General features: G+C 35.3%; 4 protein-coding genes and 1 pseudogene across 5 annotated transcripts; 2 read left to right on the forward strand and 3 right to left on the reverse strand.

Moving 5' to 3' along the window:
• Positions 1-674: 674 nt before the first annotated feature.
• LOC104793178 (protein COLD-REGULATED 15A, chloroplastic) lies at positions 675-1,841 on the reverse strand. The gene is made up of 2 exons (XM_010519478.3): positions 1,573-1,841; positions 675-1,316 (listed from the first exon to the last, which is right to left on the reverse strand). The coding sequence occupies exons 1-2, from the start codon at positions 1,767-1,769 to the stop codon at positions 1,091-1,093; spliced, it is 423 nt and encodes a 140-aa protein (XP_010517780.1). The 5' UTR covers positions 1,770-1,841; the 3' UTR covers positions 675-1,090.
• Positions 1,842-2,937: 1,096 nt separating this feature from the next.
• Positions 2,938-3,930, forward strand: LOC104699408 (mitogen-activated protein kinase kinase kinase 20-like). The gene has a single exon (XM_010414716.1). The coding sequence runs from the start codon at positions 2,938-2,940 to the stop codon at positions 3,928-3,930; it is 993 nt and encodes a 330-aa protein (XP_010413018.1).
• A 170-nt stretch (positions 3,931-4,100) lies between these two features.
• On the forward strand, positions 4,101-5,308 carry LOC104793179 (uncharacterized; annotated as a pseudogene). Its single transcript, XR_769212.3, has 6 exons — positions 4,101-4,165; positions 4,247-4,376; positions 4,484-4,640; positions 4,769-4,822; positions 5,013-5,051; positions 5,249-5,308. The product of XR_769212.3 is annotated as an uncharacterized LOC104793179 (transcript).
• Positions 5,309-12,084: 6,776 nt separating this feature from the next.
• On the reverse strand, positions 12,085-14,543 carry LOC104793181 (uncharacterized). The gene is made up of 2 exons (XM_010519479.3): positions 12,854-14,543; positions 12,085-12,741 (listed from the first exon to the last, which is right to left on the reverse strand). The coding sequence occupies exons 1-2, from the start codon at positions 14,390-14,392 to the stop codon at positions 12,295-12,297; spliced, it is 1,986 nt and encodes a 661-aa protein (XP_010517781.1). The 5' UTR covers positions 14,393-14,543; the 3' UTR covers positions 12,085-12,294.
• Positions 14,544-14,953: 410 nt separating this feature from the next.
• LOC104793182 (protein trichome birefringence-like 39) lies at positions 14,954-17,856 on the reverse strand. The gene is made up of 5 exons (XM_010519482.3): positions 17,333-17,856; positions 16,490-16,661; positions 15,724-15,899; positions 15,468-15,626; positions 14,954-15,331 (listed from the first exon to the last, which is right to left on the reverse strand). The coding sequence occupies exons 1-5, from the start codon at positions 17,638-17,640 to the stop codon at positions 15,037-15,039; spliced, it is 1,110 nt and encodes a 369-aa protein (XP_010517784.1). The 5' UTR covers positions 17,641-17,856; the 3' UTR covers positions 14,954-15,036.
• Between the last annotated feature and the right edge of the window lie 1,757 nt (positions 17,857-19,613).

Below are 19,613 nucleotides of genomic sequence, written 5' to 3' on the forward strand. Positions count from 1 at the left end.
GAAAGAGTTTTCGTTCGTTCGTTTGTATTTAGCTACGTGTTCTTATTTCTATGGCTATCAACAACAACAAAAAGAGGTCGGCCATCAAGTTGTGGTTATAACCGTTATATACATGTTAGCATTTTTGGCTACCAATGTTAGCTAGCACTTGTATTTGATTTGCAAATGGCAAGGTTCAACGTTAAGTTGAAAATGTGTGTTAATATATGCATGTGTGTCAATTTAGCCATTTTTAGCAATTGACTTAAAACAACTTCTAACTTTTTTTTGTTAACCTACAGTCCAAACTGTTAGTTAAGCTGCTAATAGTATTATATATTTCTACAAAACCCATACTTCAATGCCTTAGGGCTATTTTATACCAATGTCTCAACAACAACAACGTTATATATATACAATAAGCTAGAAAGGAAAGTTAAATTTTGAGAAATATGAGATAGAGCATGTATAATTGAAGATCCTCTTACTTGAAACCAGCAACAAATAAAGGAGCCATGTCCCAATTGGTTAGGTATGTGAACATTGAACAATGTGGTGTTGTGGCAAAGCCACATGACATGTTGACATACCTTAACTTTTGAGCTAGTTTAGGGTGTGATTTAAGTTTCACTAACTAATACTAATAGAACCCTCACATTTGGGAGAGTCATAGTATCAGACAGACATAATCTATGTTTGTTTGTTTTTTTGGTGTCGTCAACAGAGACAATCTAATTATTTGATAGACTTCTTGATAATGTATGTGACGGGGAGATATATGTGGTGGTAATATTGTTGGTACCATTGTCATACCATTGTTATCCTTCCACATATTCTAAATATCTTTGCTTGGAATGGGCTAATGCCATACCATTATATATGTTCGTTACAAAAGAGACGTACGAGCGTATCGATGCTCATCCTAGAACTAGCTCGTTGAAAGACAATTTTTTAACTGCGAGCCATGTCTTATTTCTAGGGTTGATGTGAAATTAATAGAAAAATTACAACAGACTGATCTTATTGTAAAATATTAAACATGAAGAGAGATAGAGAAGATGGATCCATATATCTCTACGAGTTTAGGTGTTTGAATTAATTGATTAAGACCCTACTTTGTGGCATCCTTAGCATCTCCTGCTTTACCCTCAGCGAACTCAGCCGCGTTGTTTGCTCCTTCTTTTCCTTTTTCCTCCACATACGCCGCAGCTTTCTCAGCTTCTTTAGTCAATGTATCTGTGTTTTCACTCGTTTTCTCAACAACGTAGTCTTTTGCTTTCTCACCATCTGCCAACGCTTCCTTTGTCTTGTCAGTCACGAAATCTGAAGCTTTCTTTCTGTATTTGTAATTAATATGAAACAAAAAGTAATGTTAAACACACATATCTAAAGCAGTCAACAGAAACGTCGATAAATTTAGGGCTATATCCAAGCTAAACTTATAGGATGGCGGCTTAAGTTTGTGGTATATATTCAAAATAAAATCATAAAAATTAGCTCAAAACAATCAAACTTCCAATAATATATATTAACATTCCCTAATAAAATCCTTAATTACGAGGCAAGATATTAAAAGAAAGAATGTGGACTTACGTGGCCTCGTTGAGGTCATCAAGGATGTTGCCATCGCCTTTAGCGGCGTAGACCAAAGGCTTCTTGCGCTGAGCGACGACGACGAACTGAGTCTTTCGGCTAATTACTCCGACAGAACTAATGCCGCTTTGCTTGGCTCCACTGTGGAAAGAAGAACCCATGCCAGTGAGAACAGCTCCTGAGAAAGACATCGCCATGAGAGATATCTCTTTGGGTCTTTGGGAGCAAAAGATGAGTTTTTAGAGGAGGATCGAACAAAGTGAGATGATAAGAACCTATTCTCCCAGTAGTATCGTTTTATAGATCGATAGACCAATTAGACTCCAAAACTACGTGTTCGAGTAAGATATTTTATAGCGTTTTGCTATTATCTGTAACTATGGAATAATAAGATGAGACTTTCTGTACGTTCTTTTTTGGCAACGTGTAATCATATTTGTGGTTTCCAAAAAAAGCAAAAAAGAAAAAAAAAAAAAGCAGGTCGGCCATGAATTTGTGGTTGCATTACATGCTAGCATTTTTGGCAACAAAAAACTTACATGTTATCAGCATTTGTATTTTTATTTTTATTTTGCAATTTTGAGTAAAGGGTCGTTCTCATTTGCTTCACGTGTATTCATTCACCTTTTGTTATAAAAACAAATGTATGTCGGCCGACAAGTTAATTTGGTTTTGCAAGCCCAAACTACCAAGAGCCTATACAAAAATAAACAAACATGGTTGCAAAACCTCAATGTAAAACTAATAATGGCCCAAATGACTTAAATCCAAATATATTTCATTATTCCACTTTCAAAAACTATATGATCTAAAAGATATATATCTTGTAAAAAAAAATATATATATATATATATATATATATCATATCCTTGTTATACTATTTGGAATTAGTTTTTTCAGCCAAAACAGATTGTGGATTAGGCTATAGAAATTTTTTTGCTATTATTATCAGTCGTTAATTATTTTTTTTCACTCTAACGTATTGCCTTTTTTTTTTTTTAATTCGAATCCTGATCCTAGATTTTTTAAAAGATAAAATAATCTGAGGGACAGTAATATCTCCTAATCCAATACGAAATAGAAAATGCATAATTTAATTTCATAAAATTATATTGAAGTCCACTGAAAAAAAGGCTTAAAATGGATCCAACGGACAAGATCCATTGCTTACACTCTCCGGATGTTATACCAAAATTAATAGCTTAACAGACTTAAAAGAACCCTACAAAAAAAAAACTAACAGATTTTCCTTTTTAACTCTCTCTTGCTGCAATTTCTCAAGTGATTCGGTCTTCTCTAGGGTTATAAATTTCACCTCAAAAGTTACAAGAAACCTAGAGATTAAGAAACCTAACTCTTCTTACGATGACACCAAAAACAGAGTTCGTGAAGTTCTTGGGAAAAGGTTCGTGCGGATCAGTCAACCTCGTCAAGTACATCAAAAGCGACGACGACAGCTCTTTGCCGCTTTACGCAGCCGTAAAAACCGCTGAATGCGAAGAATACGACACTCTCGAAAGAGAGATTCAGGTTCTATCCAAACTCAAGGGCTGTCGAAGCATCGTCCAATGCTATGGGAATTATACTTTAGAAGAGGATTTTGATGTCGACGGATTCCGAGTTTACAGGATGGTTATGGAGTACGCATCTGCAGGGAGCTTAGCAACGTTCATCGACAGTTACAAAGACAGTAGATTGTCAGATACTCTGATCAGAGACTTCACCCGAATGATTCTTCAAGGATTGGTCTCTGTTCATAGCCACGGTTATGTCCACTGCGATCTAAAACCAGATAATCTACTTATCTTTCCATGTAGAGAGTCTTACGAATTGGAGATTTCAGACTTTGGATCTTCGAGAAAAGTCGGAGAAAAATCGGATTGCTGGGAAGTTGATAACCCGTTTATGGGAACTCCCATTTACATGTCGCCAGAATCAGTCCGCGATAACGTGGCTGAGAAAGCCCTAGATTTGTGGTCGTTAGGGTGCATAGTATTGGAGATGTATACCGGTGTTTATCCATGGTCGGAGATTAACTATGAAGATCTTGCGGCGGTTCTATTGCATGGAGAAGCGCCGGAGATTCCCGAGAGTCTACCGTGTGATGCAAGGAAGTTTATAGAAACATGTTTAGCAAGGAACCCTAAGGAGAGAGGAAGCGCTTCGGATTTATTGTTGCATCAGTTCTTGCGTGGTGAACAGAGGATGGAAGATACGATCTACGATTCCTCGTTGCCGATTTCTAAAAAGGCCATCAAGTTAAAGATTATTCCACCAAAGCCTCCACAGTTTAAACACCTCAAGGTGAAGATTATGCCTCCCAAGCCTCCAGCTTTTAGTTTCATTCCTGTTCAGTAGTGTGTTGAATTCATCTTTGTTCCTTAGTTTAGAACTGGAACTCAAGTTACAGAGTCGATACAACAAGTAGATCTCAGTTCTCAATGTTTGTTGTGACATTTACAATTAGATACACTTTTTTTGCTTGAATCATATTGTTTACATATCCGCATCAAGTTACAGATTAGTGTGTCGAATTCATCTCTGTTCCTTAGTTTAGAACTGAAACTCAAGTTACAGAGTCGATATCTATGAGGTGAGTAAGTTTCTTTACTTGACTTCACATTTGTAAGCGTTTTTTAGTTGGAAGGTCCCATGTGCTTTTGTTGCATTGCAGATTCTAAGTGACCCTGTACAGCGTATGGTTTACGATGAAATTCATGGTTATGCTGTGACTGCCACCAATCCTTTTCTTGATGACTCTAGCCCAAGAGATCATGTTTTTGTTGATGAGTTTGCTTGTATAGGTATTTTATTTTCTTGAAACTTCAATTCAATGCACTTCGTTTGTGGCCGTGGTGAAAATTTTGGTACCGACTCTGATGATTCTGGATCTATTTTTGCTGTTAAACAGGCTGCAAAAATTGTGCCAATGTGGCTCCAGATATATTTGAAACTGAGGAAGATTTTGGAAGAGCAAAGGGCCTGTAACCAACGTGGCAACCAAGATTTAATTCAGCTTGGTGTTGTCATTGCTCGAAGATGAGATGCGAAGGGTTGAAAGAGTGAAGGTAAGACGAGCATTTCTCTTATTGTTCATTGTAAAGAACCACAAGGCATTGCGATGATTTCTTGATTATGTACTCGTTGCTAAACTGTTTGCATTTAAGCCGTTGCTAAATTGTCATTGATTGATCAGGTTGCTCTGATGCTTTCTGGAATGGGGTCAGGAGCAGTTGATGTTTTCAGAATGGTAAGAAGGAAATAAAAACTCTCTCTTCTGTAGCTGAAATGCTCCTAGTCTTTCTCCTTCTACTCCTTAGTCTTTTTATTCCCACTTACATATTGACATTGGCCCATGTTTTCTTCCCTTACGAAACAAGATAATAGCCTATACTTCTTTATTTATCATCTAACTGATCAATCTTTGAATCCCATTTCAGGCGAGATCTCGATGGGAAAAGAGGCAAGCAAAAGTTTTGGTATGAACTATCAATATCATCAACTTCGAAATCCTTCCAATACTATTTGCAATAATCATTTAGATGAGCATAACTTTGCCTTGTGGCATACCTGTGTTTCAGAAACAAGCTAGCTAGAAGTAGAATGATGAAGCGGAAAAACACAGACGAAACACCTTCCTATTGGGATAACCTCTGGGGAAAATTTGTGGTTTCAGGGTCATTGCCACTCAAGTCTGGATGACAAGATTTCATACAGTTATAGTAAGCTTTCTTAATCTCCGCCGGTGTAGAATCTGGAAGCTATTTTGACATACCAAAGGCAAGTGATAAAAAGAAACTCAAACGCTATACTTCTTTCATATATGCATATAGTGTGAAAATAAGTGCAGACGACCAAAAAAAAGTATCTACAACTTCTCATTATAATCATCTTTTCGCCGGTGATTATGGAGAGAGTTTTATTCTTCCTCTTCTTCTTTGGTAGATTTTATTATATGTAAGAAATGAAAATCGGTGGATCTTATTTTAGATTTGATTAAATTATGAGACGTGTTGAAAATGAAAACTGCAAAAGGGTAAATAATGCGATATATTATTTTGGAGACCCATATTATTTTATTCAAATGTGTGGCCATATAGCTAGATGAACTCATAAAAATACAGTTTTACAGAGCATTAAATAACAATTGAAGCACTCGATATTTTCTAATGCCATGCACATCATGCAAGAATTTACCGGATACTAGTATATATCATCTATCATCTCTATATATATACTATACGTATTACGAAATGGGTAACTTAGAGATCTCGCCAGTGGTGAGTGTAGCATGATTATGCATGAACCACGCAGATTTGTTCAAAAGTCCTAATTGTGAATCAAAACACTAGCATACAACTCAGATGAGGATTTATAAGAATATAGGCTTATATTAATCGACTCAAGATCCAAAACTGAAGACAACAAGAAGTTATTTTTTATTATTATTTTTTTGACAAAGAGACAACACGAAGTGATTAATTTAGGTAAATATATATAGAACCAATCGATAATAATCTGCTCGATCGAGATTCAAGTGTTCAATAATTGAGAAGGAGATCGGGGAAAAATAAAATAAAAAGGAGGTCCACCCACATTTCGCAATTTAATTTCAATCTCTCATGATAATCTAAATAAGCCATAGACACACACAACTGGCGATAGTCGTTTGTTTCTTTACACACTGACATATCAATACTTATACTATGAGCTCATATCAATTGATATTAATATAAACAGATAAGTTCACTGCTTTTTAGAACAATATGTAACTTTAAAATTTGCAGCAGTAAACAACAAATTTATATATGTACATGGGAAAATTGTTCAGACTATATTTCACCTCGTATATTAATATCAAAAAGATTATCATGCCGCATTAGCAGTGGCACTACCAACCTACATATAGTGGGGGAGTCAAATTCTTTATGTGTTAGTTTGGGCTACATATTTTTTATCACTAGTATAGATTTGGGAATTTAAATGTCATTAGAGAAATGACACGAGAGCTTCCGAGAGTAATGGATTTAAGGCAGAATTGACAAGAAAGTACCTAATTAATTGAGCAAACTCATGTTATAGGCTCACTCATCATATGCATATCTACATTGATTTGTCCCTATCACAATGCTTTATTCCCCTACCTAGCATCCGCCACAATACGGCCAATATCATTCAATTCAACTCTCTACTTAAATGATTTCCTAAATACTAAGAGAAAAATGAATATTTCTTTTGTTCGCCAATAATTTACTTAGGCACTACTTCTCAAAAATTTAAGAATTTAAAAGTTCCAAAATCCAAGAATAAAACTTAATTTAAAAAAAAAAAAAAAAAAAAAAAAAAAAAAAAAACAGGAAACAACACAAAGCTTCAAAACTCATCTATACTGTACACAAATTTACAACAGATTATAATTTTCAAAAGAACAAATATTTTTCCATTAACTCTACTCCATAAAGAGGTCTACAACATACAAAAGAGAAGGCTTAGTGGTATTGTTGAAACGTTCTAAAGGGTTACAAAGCAGCATCAATTATAGCATTAACAAAAGAAAATTAGTTAAGAGTTATGGATCACCTTGGCATGATCTTAGTCTTTATATAAAAGCATGAAACTTTCCATGGACTCTTCTTTTTCCATCTTAGTCTTTACACTCGAAAGAATTGTGAATTTTACAAAAACTAAAAATCTTATGTCACTATATTTAATAGTTACACTAAAGGGAAGTAAGTTGATTGAAAGCCTTGATCATTGTAGGGCTTGTGAAAGCATTTGCAGCTCTGATCATTGCAATGCCTGTGAAAGCATTTGCAGCCAATATGATCAAAGAAGTGTATGCATTTTTAAATGGTTTTAAGAGTCGCAGAGTGTTAACTTAAGCAATATTCTCAATTATTTATAACGTGTATATATATATATATATATTTGAATTTCCAAAAATATGAATGCAATTTTATATTGTTACGATTTCGAAATTAATAGGGAAACAAAAGTTTGGAATTATCATTATATCATAAACTAATTGAAGAAGTGATAAATTTTGAATTTCGTGGGTAACAAATTTTTGCAAAGATTTGTTTTTTTTTGTAATTGTTAAAAAAAAAAAATCATTAATGTTAAAAAATATTTCAGTGTTAGTTTCTAAGATTTAGAAGTTCTGAATATCTAAATGTATCAATTTCAAAAGGTTACTAAAATTTAGCAACAGCTCCACCTCTTATGGTATGTAGGATTCGAGAATATATATATATATATATATATATATATGAATGATGAAATAAGATTTGTGTAATTCACTTCACACTTTATGGTAACTAGGCTCTAATTAATGACTTAATTATTTCCTAATCCGATGTTATTTATGTTTTAAAATTTTAATAGGTAGATGAATCCGAAAATATTGGATATTTCCTAAACCACTTACTATTTAAAAGATTTAAAATATAGTTAGTATTTTGTTGATTGGATATCTTTGTAATTAGTGTAATTTGTTTAGTTTCATTTTTATTTCCAGGCAACTGACATGTTTGGACACGAGAGTGCATATATTCGAGAGTCAATCTAGCAAAACAGGATCCCAATATTTTTAAACCGGGTCGGTCTGGATCCGCGCATCAAAGCCATATAATCTTACCAATTTGACCTTGTCGTCCTTATTTTGTGTATCTCAACAGATTTTTGTTTTAGGGGCACTATATGGTATACTCGTTTATATGTTTTTTCTTTTATTCCTAAGTGTAATCCCAGTATAGATGTTAAAAATTAAACAAAAATTAAGTAATCTCTTATTTTTGTGTGCATAATCCTAAAAATTATATTTGAAAATAATGGGAATATATAATTACATGAACAAACAGACTAAATATTTTATTATCATATATAATAAATTGTAGATAAGAAAAAAAATCTATTTATAGAGAAAAATATAGATCATGAATGGTAATTAGTTTTTAGATGGTTTTTGGTTTTTAGATTTTAGATTTTGAATTTTAGTTTCTGATTTTTTAATTTTTAGTTTTTGCTATTGAATTTAAAATTAATAAATAAAAAAATCAAAAACTCAAAAATTAAAAATGTTCTCGTTGAAAATAATTATTTTTTACAAAAACCACAAATTATGGTTTTTAGTTTCTCTTTGAAATTGCAAGAAACCACTCAAAAACTAGTTTCTCTAAATTCAAGGGAATCTATTTTTTGAAAATCTTGAATGGTAAAAAAATAGATTTTCAAAGAATCAGAATCCAAAAACTACTTAAAATCTAGTAAACATTCAAGGCCATAATTTATTATTATTTATAATGTTTTCCATTTCAAGTGGAAAAAAAAAAAAAAAAAAAATATTAATCTACTTAGATGGCTATAAATTTTTAACAAACCCAAAAATAATAAAATAACTTATGTAATTAACTATATTATAAAAATATAATAAGTCACACCTATGATATGTCTATATTTTGTCTCTCCTTAACATATATTTACCATGCATTTAACTAGGGTAACACATTGTTTTGCTTCATTTTCTAGTCTTTTCTATACATTTTGCATGTTTAGGTAGTTCTTGCATCATCCTTGCATACATTGTGCATTTTGGAGTGTTTCAGGTATTTAGGAGACGTTGGAAGCCATTCTCGTCCGAGCCATTGTCGTCCGAGCCATCTCCAAGAAGCGTCAACCGAGCCATCCGTTCGAGCCGTTCCACTCGAGTGGAATTTAGCTTTTGACGTCTTCATCAAAGTTGTAGGGAATTGAGTTATCTTTCCAACGCCGTTTATTTCAAGCCAATCGGAGGTGTGGTTCAAGATTTATCATCTTTTTAGTGAATGCGTATACACCACACTCGAGCCATGCTCCCCCGCCACGCACTCCAGCTTGTCTGATCGAGCCATGCTCCCCCGCCACGCGTTCCAGCTTGTCTGATCGAGCTATTCTCCCCCGCTACGCATTCCATTCGACGCGCACGGACTCGATCGCACATGACGGGAAGAAAGACGTTTGGTTTCACACGCTTCAGGAGATTACCAAACCGACGCTTTACCTTGTCGTTTTAAGTTTTAGGGCTTTCCATGTTGGACTACTATATTTACATTTTGTTAAGTCTTTGCTGAGGCGGATCTTTTATCTCATATTGTTTTTCTTCCCAGAAGGTTTTGAACCTAGCCACAAAAATACGTTCTGAGACTTGTATTCCGATATCGTGGAGATTCATTGAGATTTTGCATTTGATTCCTTCTACAAAGTTGTTCATCTTATATTTCTCTATCTTACTATGCTTGTTTCAATGTTTTCTATGTTTGCATCCTTGATGATGATTTTCGGATCTGAGTAGTGTAGTAGTTCTTGAGGATGGGATAGATTAGGTGGATGATCTTAGGATGTAGAGTGTTTAAGCTTTGATTTGTATGTTTCCCTTCTGGACTAGAGTTAGAAATACTTGTTTCTCTCTGATCAATTGGAACTAGGTTTTAGATATTTCCGCACCCAAAAGGTGTTCGATGAAATGTCTGACCAACTAGTGCCAGAGACTTACGTTCCTAGCCTAAGAGATTAGTTGTCTAGGATGTTTGTTGACGTGAATGAACTTGTTTTTCATGCCATGTTTGATCATGTTTCTCTAGCGAGAGCTAGGTTTGGAAGTGGTTGAGTTTGAGTAGCTTCTGTCAAGAGATTGGATTAGCTAAGTTGTGATGTTCATTGTTTAGGGATAGTTTATTTGTGGTATGTTAAACACTCTATAGACTAGGATACTCCACCGACATCAATTACTCTCATCCTTAGGACTTCTTTCTTTCTGATTTTTATTACATTCCTGAGACTGTTTCGTTTCTTGATTTTTAGTTCATGCTTAGACTCGTCTCCGTTTTCATTCATTTTAGTTTCTCGTCATGCATTCTCGTTTCTAGTTCTGTGACTCATTTCCGTTTTTGTATTGTCATCATTCTAGGACTGTTAGACAAACACTCCATTTGAATTGGCTTGACTTGTGATTTCTTGATTGCATCTTAATTGTTAGTAAAGTTTCCCAACTGGATTGACATCTTAAGTATTACAACTGCATAAGGTTAATTGAACCTATTAGGAGACACAAAATCTTAGTATCAACCTAGTATATTCATGATATTACTGTGGCATTTAAGCCTTATTTGAGACTTCATATTTTCATAAAGTTTAATTTGTTCTCCATCTAAGTTTTGTACTTAAAACCTCTAATTAATGTGTTGGACATCATATGTGCATCATATTATATTATATGTATATTGAGGAGGTTATTACTGAGGAGGTGAAAGACCTTCTATATCAAAACTAATCTGGTCGGCCTCTCGTAACATCTAGCACCAAAGTTACTCTATAGTTTTGCCCATTCATCATATCTAAAAGGTATCCACTTATTACAAGTTAATGCTTCATGATAAGATTGGCTTTGAGGTAGTTGGCGTACACCAATTACAAATATTTCTACCGACAGAGAAACTAGAGATTAGCGATCTTTCTTTTGTTGATGACTGTATCTTTTAGTGTATTAAAACGGCGTCGCTTTTTTTTTGTAAATCAGATTTTTGTGTTTAAATAGTAAACCATCATTTTTTGGAAAGTTTTTTATAAATTTAAATGTTTTGTGTGAAGAATAATAAATCATAGTCTTTACAAAACTATCGATCTTTAAATTTACAAATATTAAAAGATTTGTTGGTAGTATAAGCTTAATTTACAGGTAAATTATGGGTTTGATTGGTAGGTAAAAAAAGATTAAAGAATACAAAAAAAAAAAGGAAACATATAATTTCATGGATGTAAGTGGGTCCAACTTTGACTTTACTCCATTTTACACCGATTTATACGTACGTGTAAGATATGTGAGATTATTTTTTCATATGCCCCACCCCACACGTCTGGTACGAAGAGTAAGAGCCATATATGAGTTCAATTATTTGTAAAGTTTCGATAATTGTATATAAATTATTGTTTATTATATCACTGAAATAATGAACAGGGAAGTGTAATCCACTCGTGCCTAAATCAAACGCTGTACTTCTTTCATATATGCATTATGCATATAGTGTGAAAATAAGTGCAGACGACCAAAAAAAAATATCTACAACTTCTCATTATAATCATCTTTTCGCCGGTGATTATGGAGAGAGTTTTATTCTTCCTCTTCTTACATAATTTTTATGGGATCTTATTTTAGGTTTGATTAAATTATGAGCTAGATGAACTCATGAAAATACAGTTGTACAGAGCATTAATTAACAACTGAAGCACTCGATATTTTCTAATGCCATGCACATCATGCTTAAATTTACCCTCACCTAATAGATATCGTTAATGAAACCATATGCAGTCACAGTTAATACACTCACCCTGAAACCATACGCAGTCACATGAAATCTGGACAAGTGTGAGAAGGTTTTTTTTTTTTTTACACTTGCATGAAGTCTCATTACGTTTTGAAAACCAATAACTGTTTCTGCCTTTCTATGTTTTGCTAATACACATACAGATTGCGCAAAATGTTAAAAGTTTACCAACTTAGTATTCAAGAGTAGGATCAAGCTTAGTACAGAAGGAACCAACAACTAACATATTCTTCAAACCTTTCAAACAGAAAGGGAGCTTTTTTGTTATTTACCATAAAACTCTTTGAAACAGAGCTTTATTCATATACATAAAAACAAAAGACCCTCTTTAAAGAAAGCAAAAAACCCCTAAAACATTTCTCCATCAACGTTGTCCATGTTGCTGTCTCATCACATACTCAGGATCAGTAGCTCCAGGTTCATGCGTCCTCACAGGCTCATCTCCAATCACAATGTTCTTAGTCGTTTGCGCAATCTCAGCTATAGTCTCGCCGATTGCCCCAAGCACTCCTCCCGCCCCAACTCCTCCTTCTTGGACATATCTCTCACTGCCTCTTCCTCCTCCGTATTCCTCTCCGACATCTCTCCTCGCTTCTCCGACCATTCCTTTTGTTCCATATCCGAAGACATCTTTCTCAGTCCTTCTTTCTCCTCCGTACTCCTCCCCAACATCTCTCCTCGCTTCTCCGGACATTCCTTTTGATCCATAACCGTATACATCTTTCTCACTCCCTCTTTCTTCTCCGTACTCTTCTCCAAAGCCTCTCCTTGCTTCTTTGACAAACCCTGGTCGCTTCTCTTCCTCACCTCCCTCAAAACAAATCCAAAACACACAGTTTATTGAGTTTCTTCTGAACCACGTAACAACATCATACAAAAACATGCTTAGAAAATATATAGCTTAACTAAAAGTTGTGCAATACCTGGTGCATCTCTTGGTCTCTGTGTTGAGCTTCTTCTTTCTTCTTTGCCGTATACCCAACCACCGTATCAGCAGCCACCGCAGCTTTTTCCTTAGTCAAATCCACTGCCTTAGATCCTACTTCCACCGCTTTATGCCCTGCGTACCCCACCACTCCTTCCACTGTACCAGCTACCGCTTTTGTTCCTTGCACCACTTTCTCTGTGGTGAAATGTGCCGCTGTCCAGCCAACCGTAGCCGCTTTCTCAGCTGCCACTCCGGCGTAATGTGCCGCTCCTTTTCCTCCTTCCACCGTTGCTTCTTTTACGTACCCAGCCGCTTCACCGGCTTTCTGAACAGTGTAATCTTTTGCTTTAGCTGTCATTGAAGCCGCCTCTTGTCCTTTTTGAGATGCAACGTTCCCAGCTACTTTCCCTTTCTCTGTCACGTACTCGGAAGCTTTCTGAGCGTTCTCAGCCGCAATGTCTTTAGCTTCAACTGCTTTCTGCAGAGTGTAGTCTTTTGCTCTGGCAGCCTGTTCAGCCGCCGTGTTTCCCGTTTCCCTTCCTTTCTCTGTCGCATACTCTGAAGCTCTCCGAGCTTTCTCAGCCGCCGTATCTTTAGCTTCACCAGCTTTCTCCATAGTGTAATCTTTAGCTCTCACAGCTTGTTCCTTTGCCTCCTGTCCTTTCTGAGCCGCCACTTGTCCAGTTTCCCTTCCTTTCTCCGTCACGTAACTGGAAGCTCTCTGAGTTTTCTCACTTGCAGCGCTTCCCGTTTTCTGAGCACCTTGTCCAACACTTTCTTTAGCTTGCCGTCCTTTCTCAGCCACTGTACCTGTTGCACTCCGACCACCACCACCGGTTGATTCTTGACGTTCACGCTCTTTCATCTCCTCACCTCCGGTAGCCAAAAGCTGAGCATGGCGTGCTTTCTCCCCATGAAAACCATGGACACCACTCTCTTTTTCTTCTCCTGCTCTGCCACGAGCTTCATGGCCGAAGACAGCTGCAGCTCCTCCACCACCACCAACAGGCTTAAAGTGAGAAACATGGACACCACTGTCCCTCCCTTTTCCCTCCATTTCATGACCTCCTCTGCTACGAGCTTCTTGCCCACCATGGCTCAAACCTTCCTTAGCCTTGTTATACCGTTCCTCTGCTGCTCGTATCGTATCCATTGACTTCTGCTGAGCATTGGCTCTATGTCCACGAATATCCTCTAGAGACGCCTTCTCATGCTCCTTCTTCTCATCCTTCTTCCCCGTCCCAGATTCACTGCTCATCACGAATTTCCCAACGGAGTGAGGCATTTGAGTCCTCTTCATCTTTGTATCCCCTTCTCCTTCATCAGAAACCGGCATGTTACTCCCCTTGTCTGAGAGTGACACGAACTGTGTCTCAGTACCACCACCTTCTGTTTGATGCTTATGCGTATCGGAATCTTTGCCTTGTTCGGCCATGGACTCGAAATGACTCGTCATCTTCGGGACTCTGTCTTTCTCCACCTTAACTTCTCTCTCCGTTACCTTGTTCTCCCTCCTTGCTTGCTCTGACGCCATTCTAAAACTTACGAACGAAACAGTTTTGCTTTGAAGATGAAAGACTTGATTATTCCTGATTTCGTTTTTGTTATTATCTCGGATGATTCTTATATCGATCTGTTTTAATTCCTGCTTTATAATCAAAGAACCGAAAAGACCAAGTTTGGGCGGTCATGAAGATTGGGGAAAGGTGTGTGACGTGTTGTATTCACTATTGACACGTGTAGAGAGGCCCGGTGACTCAGCTTGGTGGGAACTGGGAAGAGATCAGTTTCAATTTTTATTGAGCCAATAACTAATGTTTGGTTTCCTACACGTATCTTTCCGTACATGTACACGTGGAGACTTTCCGGACCAACCTCTGGGTTTTGCCTTATCTCACTTGCGACATCACAAGTGACCTTCTTCAGGCCCATTCATCTCTATTATTAGGCCCAAGTAGAGCGGTAATTTCGTTACCTCATTTTGCTAATTTATATGGGAAATTTCATTAATATCAACTTTGCTTGAGATGATTTCTTCTCTCACACAGTCAAGTGCGTTGGTATTATTTAACAGTCAAGAATCAGGAGACCACAATGAAAAGATAAACTAAAAATAATTGATTGTTGTTTTTAAAGTTAACTTAATACATTGATCAGAAAGAAAAAAACAAGAATTATTTAGGAAGAGAAAAGAGTAGAGTAAAAGAGCACGTTCCAAGTATCAGGCAAGCCAGGAAGACACCAATGGCTACAGTCATTACCAGGATGGTTCCCACTGAAAGCTGAAGGATGAGCATCTTTACGAAGCTGAGAGAGACCCGTTATGTCGAGCCAATGGACCGGTTTCCTCAATCTTCTCATCACTTTGTTTAGTACCACCCAAGCCATTGGTGTCCCTCCTGGATACCTCCTTCCGTAGAATGGCTGCGTCTGACTCCTACATGAGTTCATTGGCTCTCCCCAATCCTTTCCCCTACAAAAAAATATCCAACGCAATTAAGTAAAGTAATGCCTATAAATGTCAAGGATTAACACAACAACTTACTCAATTTGACATTAATAAATAGACTTATTAAAAAATATGATTAGATTGATGAAAGTGTATTTACTCGTAATGAGTCGGCGACACGCCGTTGAAGAAGACTTTGGTCTTAGAAGGATCGACGTAAGCATTAACCCATCGAGCCCAAGTGGTCATTCCTTTGTAAAAAGCAATGAGCCGGTTCATGTCTTTGTACAATCTATTTCCATCTTCCATGTAGTCCCACCTGCCAAAAACATCCACACGTACACGTCATCAAATTATTCAAAGTCAAAACTACTAAAAAAAAGACAGAGCCAAAGAAAAGAAAAGAAACAACGTACGGCTGGATGTGCTCGGTGTGAGTCCACCAATGCCACGAGTTAAAAATCAAAACGTCCATGCCTCTCCACATGTTGCCTTGCTTAATGGAATTTAGCTTAAGCACTCTCCCAACTTTTTCCACATTCAGATCTACTAAGAACTGTGTTCTGTAAAGCATCAACGTCACTCCGTATTCCTGTGTCAGGTACCATGACAAAAAAAGAACCAAATTTAGTTCACTGGATAATGGAGTATATATAATTTACGTACATGTGTATATTTTAACTGGCCATGTGCTTTTTTATCTCAAAATATCATTTAGGGAAAAAAAAAAAACGAATCTCTTTTTGCGTGGCTCATGATCATAAAGGTTATAAACATGACATGATATTCCGGGAGATTCTCTTTTTTGGGAAATAGGCCACTAATCACGTTCATCTCTTAAATGCTCTCTCATTCTCTTGTCCTAATACTATTTTTCTACTACAACATTTAATAAAACTATATTATTGCTAAGCAATTATCTTTACATCAAATCAAATGAGACAAACCAAAAGACACTTTATCCCTTTTTTTCTTAATTAACTTTTTATCATATTTAATACCACTAGATCATTAAACGTTAACAAAAGGGGTAAATAAAGACTTTTTACCACACTTTTCCACATTAAAAAGCTACTACAATGTAAAATCATAACTCAATAAATATCTACTTGTTCTAAGTGGAATACTAAAAGCTTTTTTAATTAAATAAAAAAAAAGATCCATAGATGAAAGAACACAAACCTCGAAGGTAAGTGAAGCGAGACCCTTTTGGCGAAGAAGAGTGTAACGAGTGTTAGGAACCCAAGCATGAATCAGACAAGAAAGAGACTGCCACATGTTTGTGCTCAGTGAATCTCCAACGAACATTATCTTCTTCCCTCTCATCCTCCTCAAGAAATACAACCCATTGAATCTGTAAACCATTAAAAAAGAATCATTTTTTTTTATCTCAATTCTAGATCGGCAAGAAAAGAATAATTAAAGAAAAAAAAAACATTTCCAGCTGGTTTTCAAGACCGAACGTTACTTAAAACGTTAAAGAAATACTACTATTTACTCTAGTCAAGAGAACTTTGGTTTGAGCTTCGGATTCGGTTTTCAAACCTTTTTGGAGAGTGAAATTATGGGATTTCCAATACATTATTATTGCTCCAACAAAAAGTTTCAAATTTTGAATCCAAAAAGGCAGAAAAAAAAAAAAGAGAGAACACTACTACTACTACTACTACAACTACACTATCACTATCGAACTTTGAAATATCAATTGAATAGCTTGAAGTTAACTTTCTTACCAATATGCTTAAATATCTCTGCATATAGCATTAAAAACCCAACAAACAGAACACTTCAAATTTCCAGCTTTCCATATTTATTATTGGGATTTTTTAAAAAATAAAAAAGATTTTGCTTCACAATAGAACAGAGAACAAAAAGATGGGTTCACCATGTGCAATTTATTATTCAGTCGAATTAATGAGAAAAAGAAAAAGAAAAAAAAACAGAGCATTGTTCTTGAATCAAAAAGACGGGAATTAAAGAATGTGTAAGGAAGATAAGGAAAGAGAGAAGAAGAAGAAGAAGGACCTGGGGAGAGAGCAAGAAGATGGTTGCCATCGATACTTAAGATAAGCATTGTCAGGACGACCATACTTCTTACAGTTGAACTGAGGATCTATGAATGGGCACTTGTAAGGATCATAAAGTGGGTACTTCACATCATAAACCCAGTTCCCTCTGAACCAATTGCATCTCCCAGAAGCTAGCTCTCTTCTTACTACTTCTTCTCCATTGTTGCTGCTTGTGTTGTTGTTGATGTAAGCAGAGACGGTGGAGAGACAGAGGAAGAAGAAGAAGAAGAAAAAAGAAGGGTTTCCTCGGGAAGTGAAACCCATTCTCTTTGATCTGAGATTCTCTGTTTTTTTATTTTTTTTTACTGGTGAGAGCGAGATTGGTTGTGGGAAAAGAGGTGGCTTGGACTGGTTTGTTAAATAATACTGTAGTTTGCAAGAACACAAAAAAAGAGAGATAGAGAAAGAGAGTGAGATTGTTCACATCACATGGGAAGGGGGAAAACAAGAAACAAGATCCTTTTTATGTCTTTATTCGATTTCTAATATGTAGTCTTTTTTTATTTTAAAACAAAAATTTGGTACTAGGTATTTCTCTTTTTATTTACCAGTTGTAATATATTTTTTACTTCTTTAATTTATCTCAATAGTAAGAAAATCTTGAAATCTGCAAATATGCTGAAACCAAAACTTAAAAACCAACTTTGTTCATTAGTTGGTAGAAAATTATTGAGAATTTTATTTTAAGTTATGTTATATTTTATTTTATTTTATGTTATATATATTGAAAATAATCTAAAAGTTCTTTTGAGAAAAAACAAAATTTCACCTTTCAATTAGTATAAAAAATTGTTCCTAACTAATTCAACAAAATGATCAAATTATTTATTTTGTTTTTTTTTTAGTACTTTTCTGTTTTTTGTATATAGTAATCATTGTTACTCATCAAGTAGAAATTTATTCCATCCGTATAAGTCAGATTTTGTGTTTAAATAGTAAACCATCATTTATTGGGAAGTTTTTTATAAACACAAATATTTTGTGTGAAAAATAATAATTCATAGTCTTTACAAAACTATCGATCTTTAAAAATTTACAAATATTAAAAGATTTGTTGGTAGTATAAGCTTAATTTATAGGTAAACTATGGGTTTTATTTGAAATAAAGTATAGAGATATTTTGTGTACTTGCCAGCTAATAAATATACTTTTCGAACATAGATTTATTATTACCAAAGAATAAAAAGGATGTGAAAAAGAACTCATAAAAGTTGGATTGGTAGGTCAAGATTAAAGAAAACAAAAAGGAAAAATATAATTTCATGGATGTAAGTGGGTCCAACTTTGACTTTACTCCGTTTGACACCGATTTATACGTACGTGTAAGATATGAGATTATTTTTTCATATGCCCCACCCCACGTCTAGTACGAAGAGTAACACAGGCTAATATGAGCCATATATGAGTTCAATTATTTGTAAACATTTCGATAATTGTATATAAATTATTGTTTTTTTTTTCTCAACATAAATTATTGTTGTTATCACTGAAATAATGAACTACAGGAAAGTGTAATCCACTCGTGCCTAATCAAACGCTATACTTCTTTCATATATGCCAGAAAACCTTTTAACAAAAAAAAAAAAGAGTGTGAAAATAAGTGGAGACGACCAAAAAAAGTATCTACAACTTCTCATTATAATCATCTTTTCGCCGGTGATTATGGAGAGAGTTTATTGTTCCTCTTCTTCTTTGGTAGATTTATATGTAAGAAATGAAAATCGGTGGATCTATTTTAGATTTGGTTAAGTTATGAGACGTGTTGAAAATGAAAACTGCAAAAGGGTAAAATAATTCGAGATATTATTTTCAAAGTGTGGTCATATATAGTCAGATGAACTCATGAAAATACACTTGTATATATAGAGCACCAAGCACTAACAATTCTAATGCGATGCACATAAGGCACAAATTTACCCGATACTAGTGTCAATATCATATACTACGAAATGTGTAACTTAGAGATCTCGCCAGTTGTTTTAGATCATCTTGTTTTTTTCATCAAATAGCAGGTGAGTAGCATGCATGAACCACACAAATTTGGTCATAAGTCACAATTGTGAATCAAAACACTAGAATACAAACACATGCATGCATACAACTCAGATGAGGATATATAAGAATATAGGCTATATATATGAATCCACTCGAGATTGGGATTCACCCACGTTTAGGTAAATATATATAGAACCAACCAATCTATAATTAAGAAGGAGATCGGGGAAAAAAAGGTCCAC

Source organism: Camelina sativa, chromosome 6 (genome assembly GCF_030686135.1).
Source record: "Camelina sativa cultivar CO46 ecotype springtype chromosome 6, ASM3068613v1".
Classification (NCBI taxonomy): domain Eukaryota; kingdom Viridiplantae; phylum Streptophyta; class Magnoliopsida; order Brassicales; family Brassicaceae; genus Camelina; species Camelina sativa.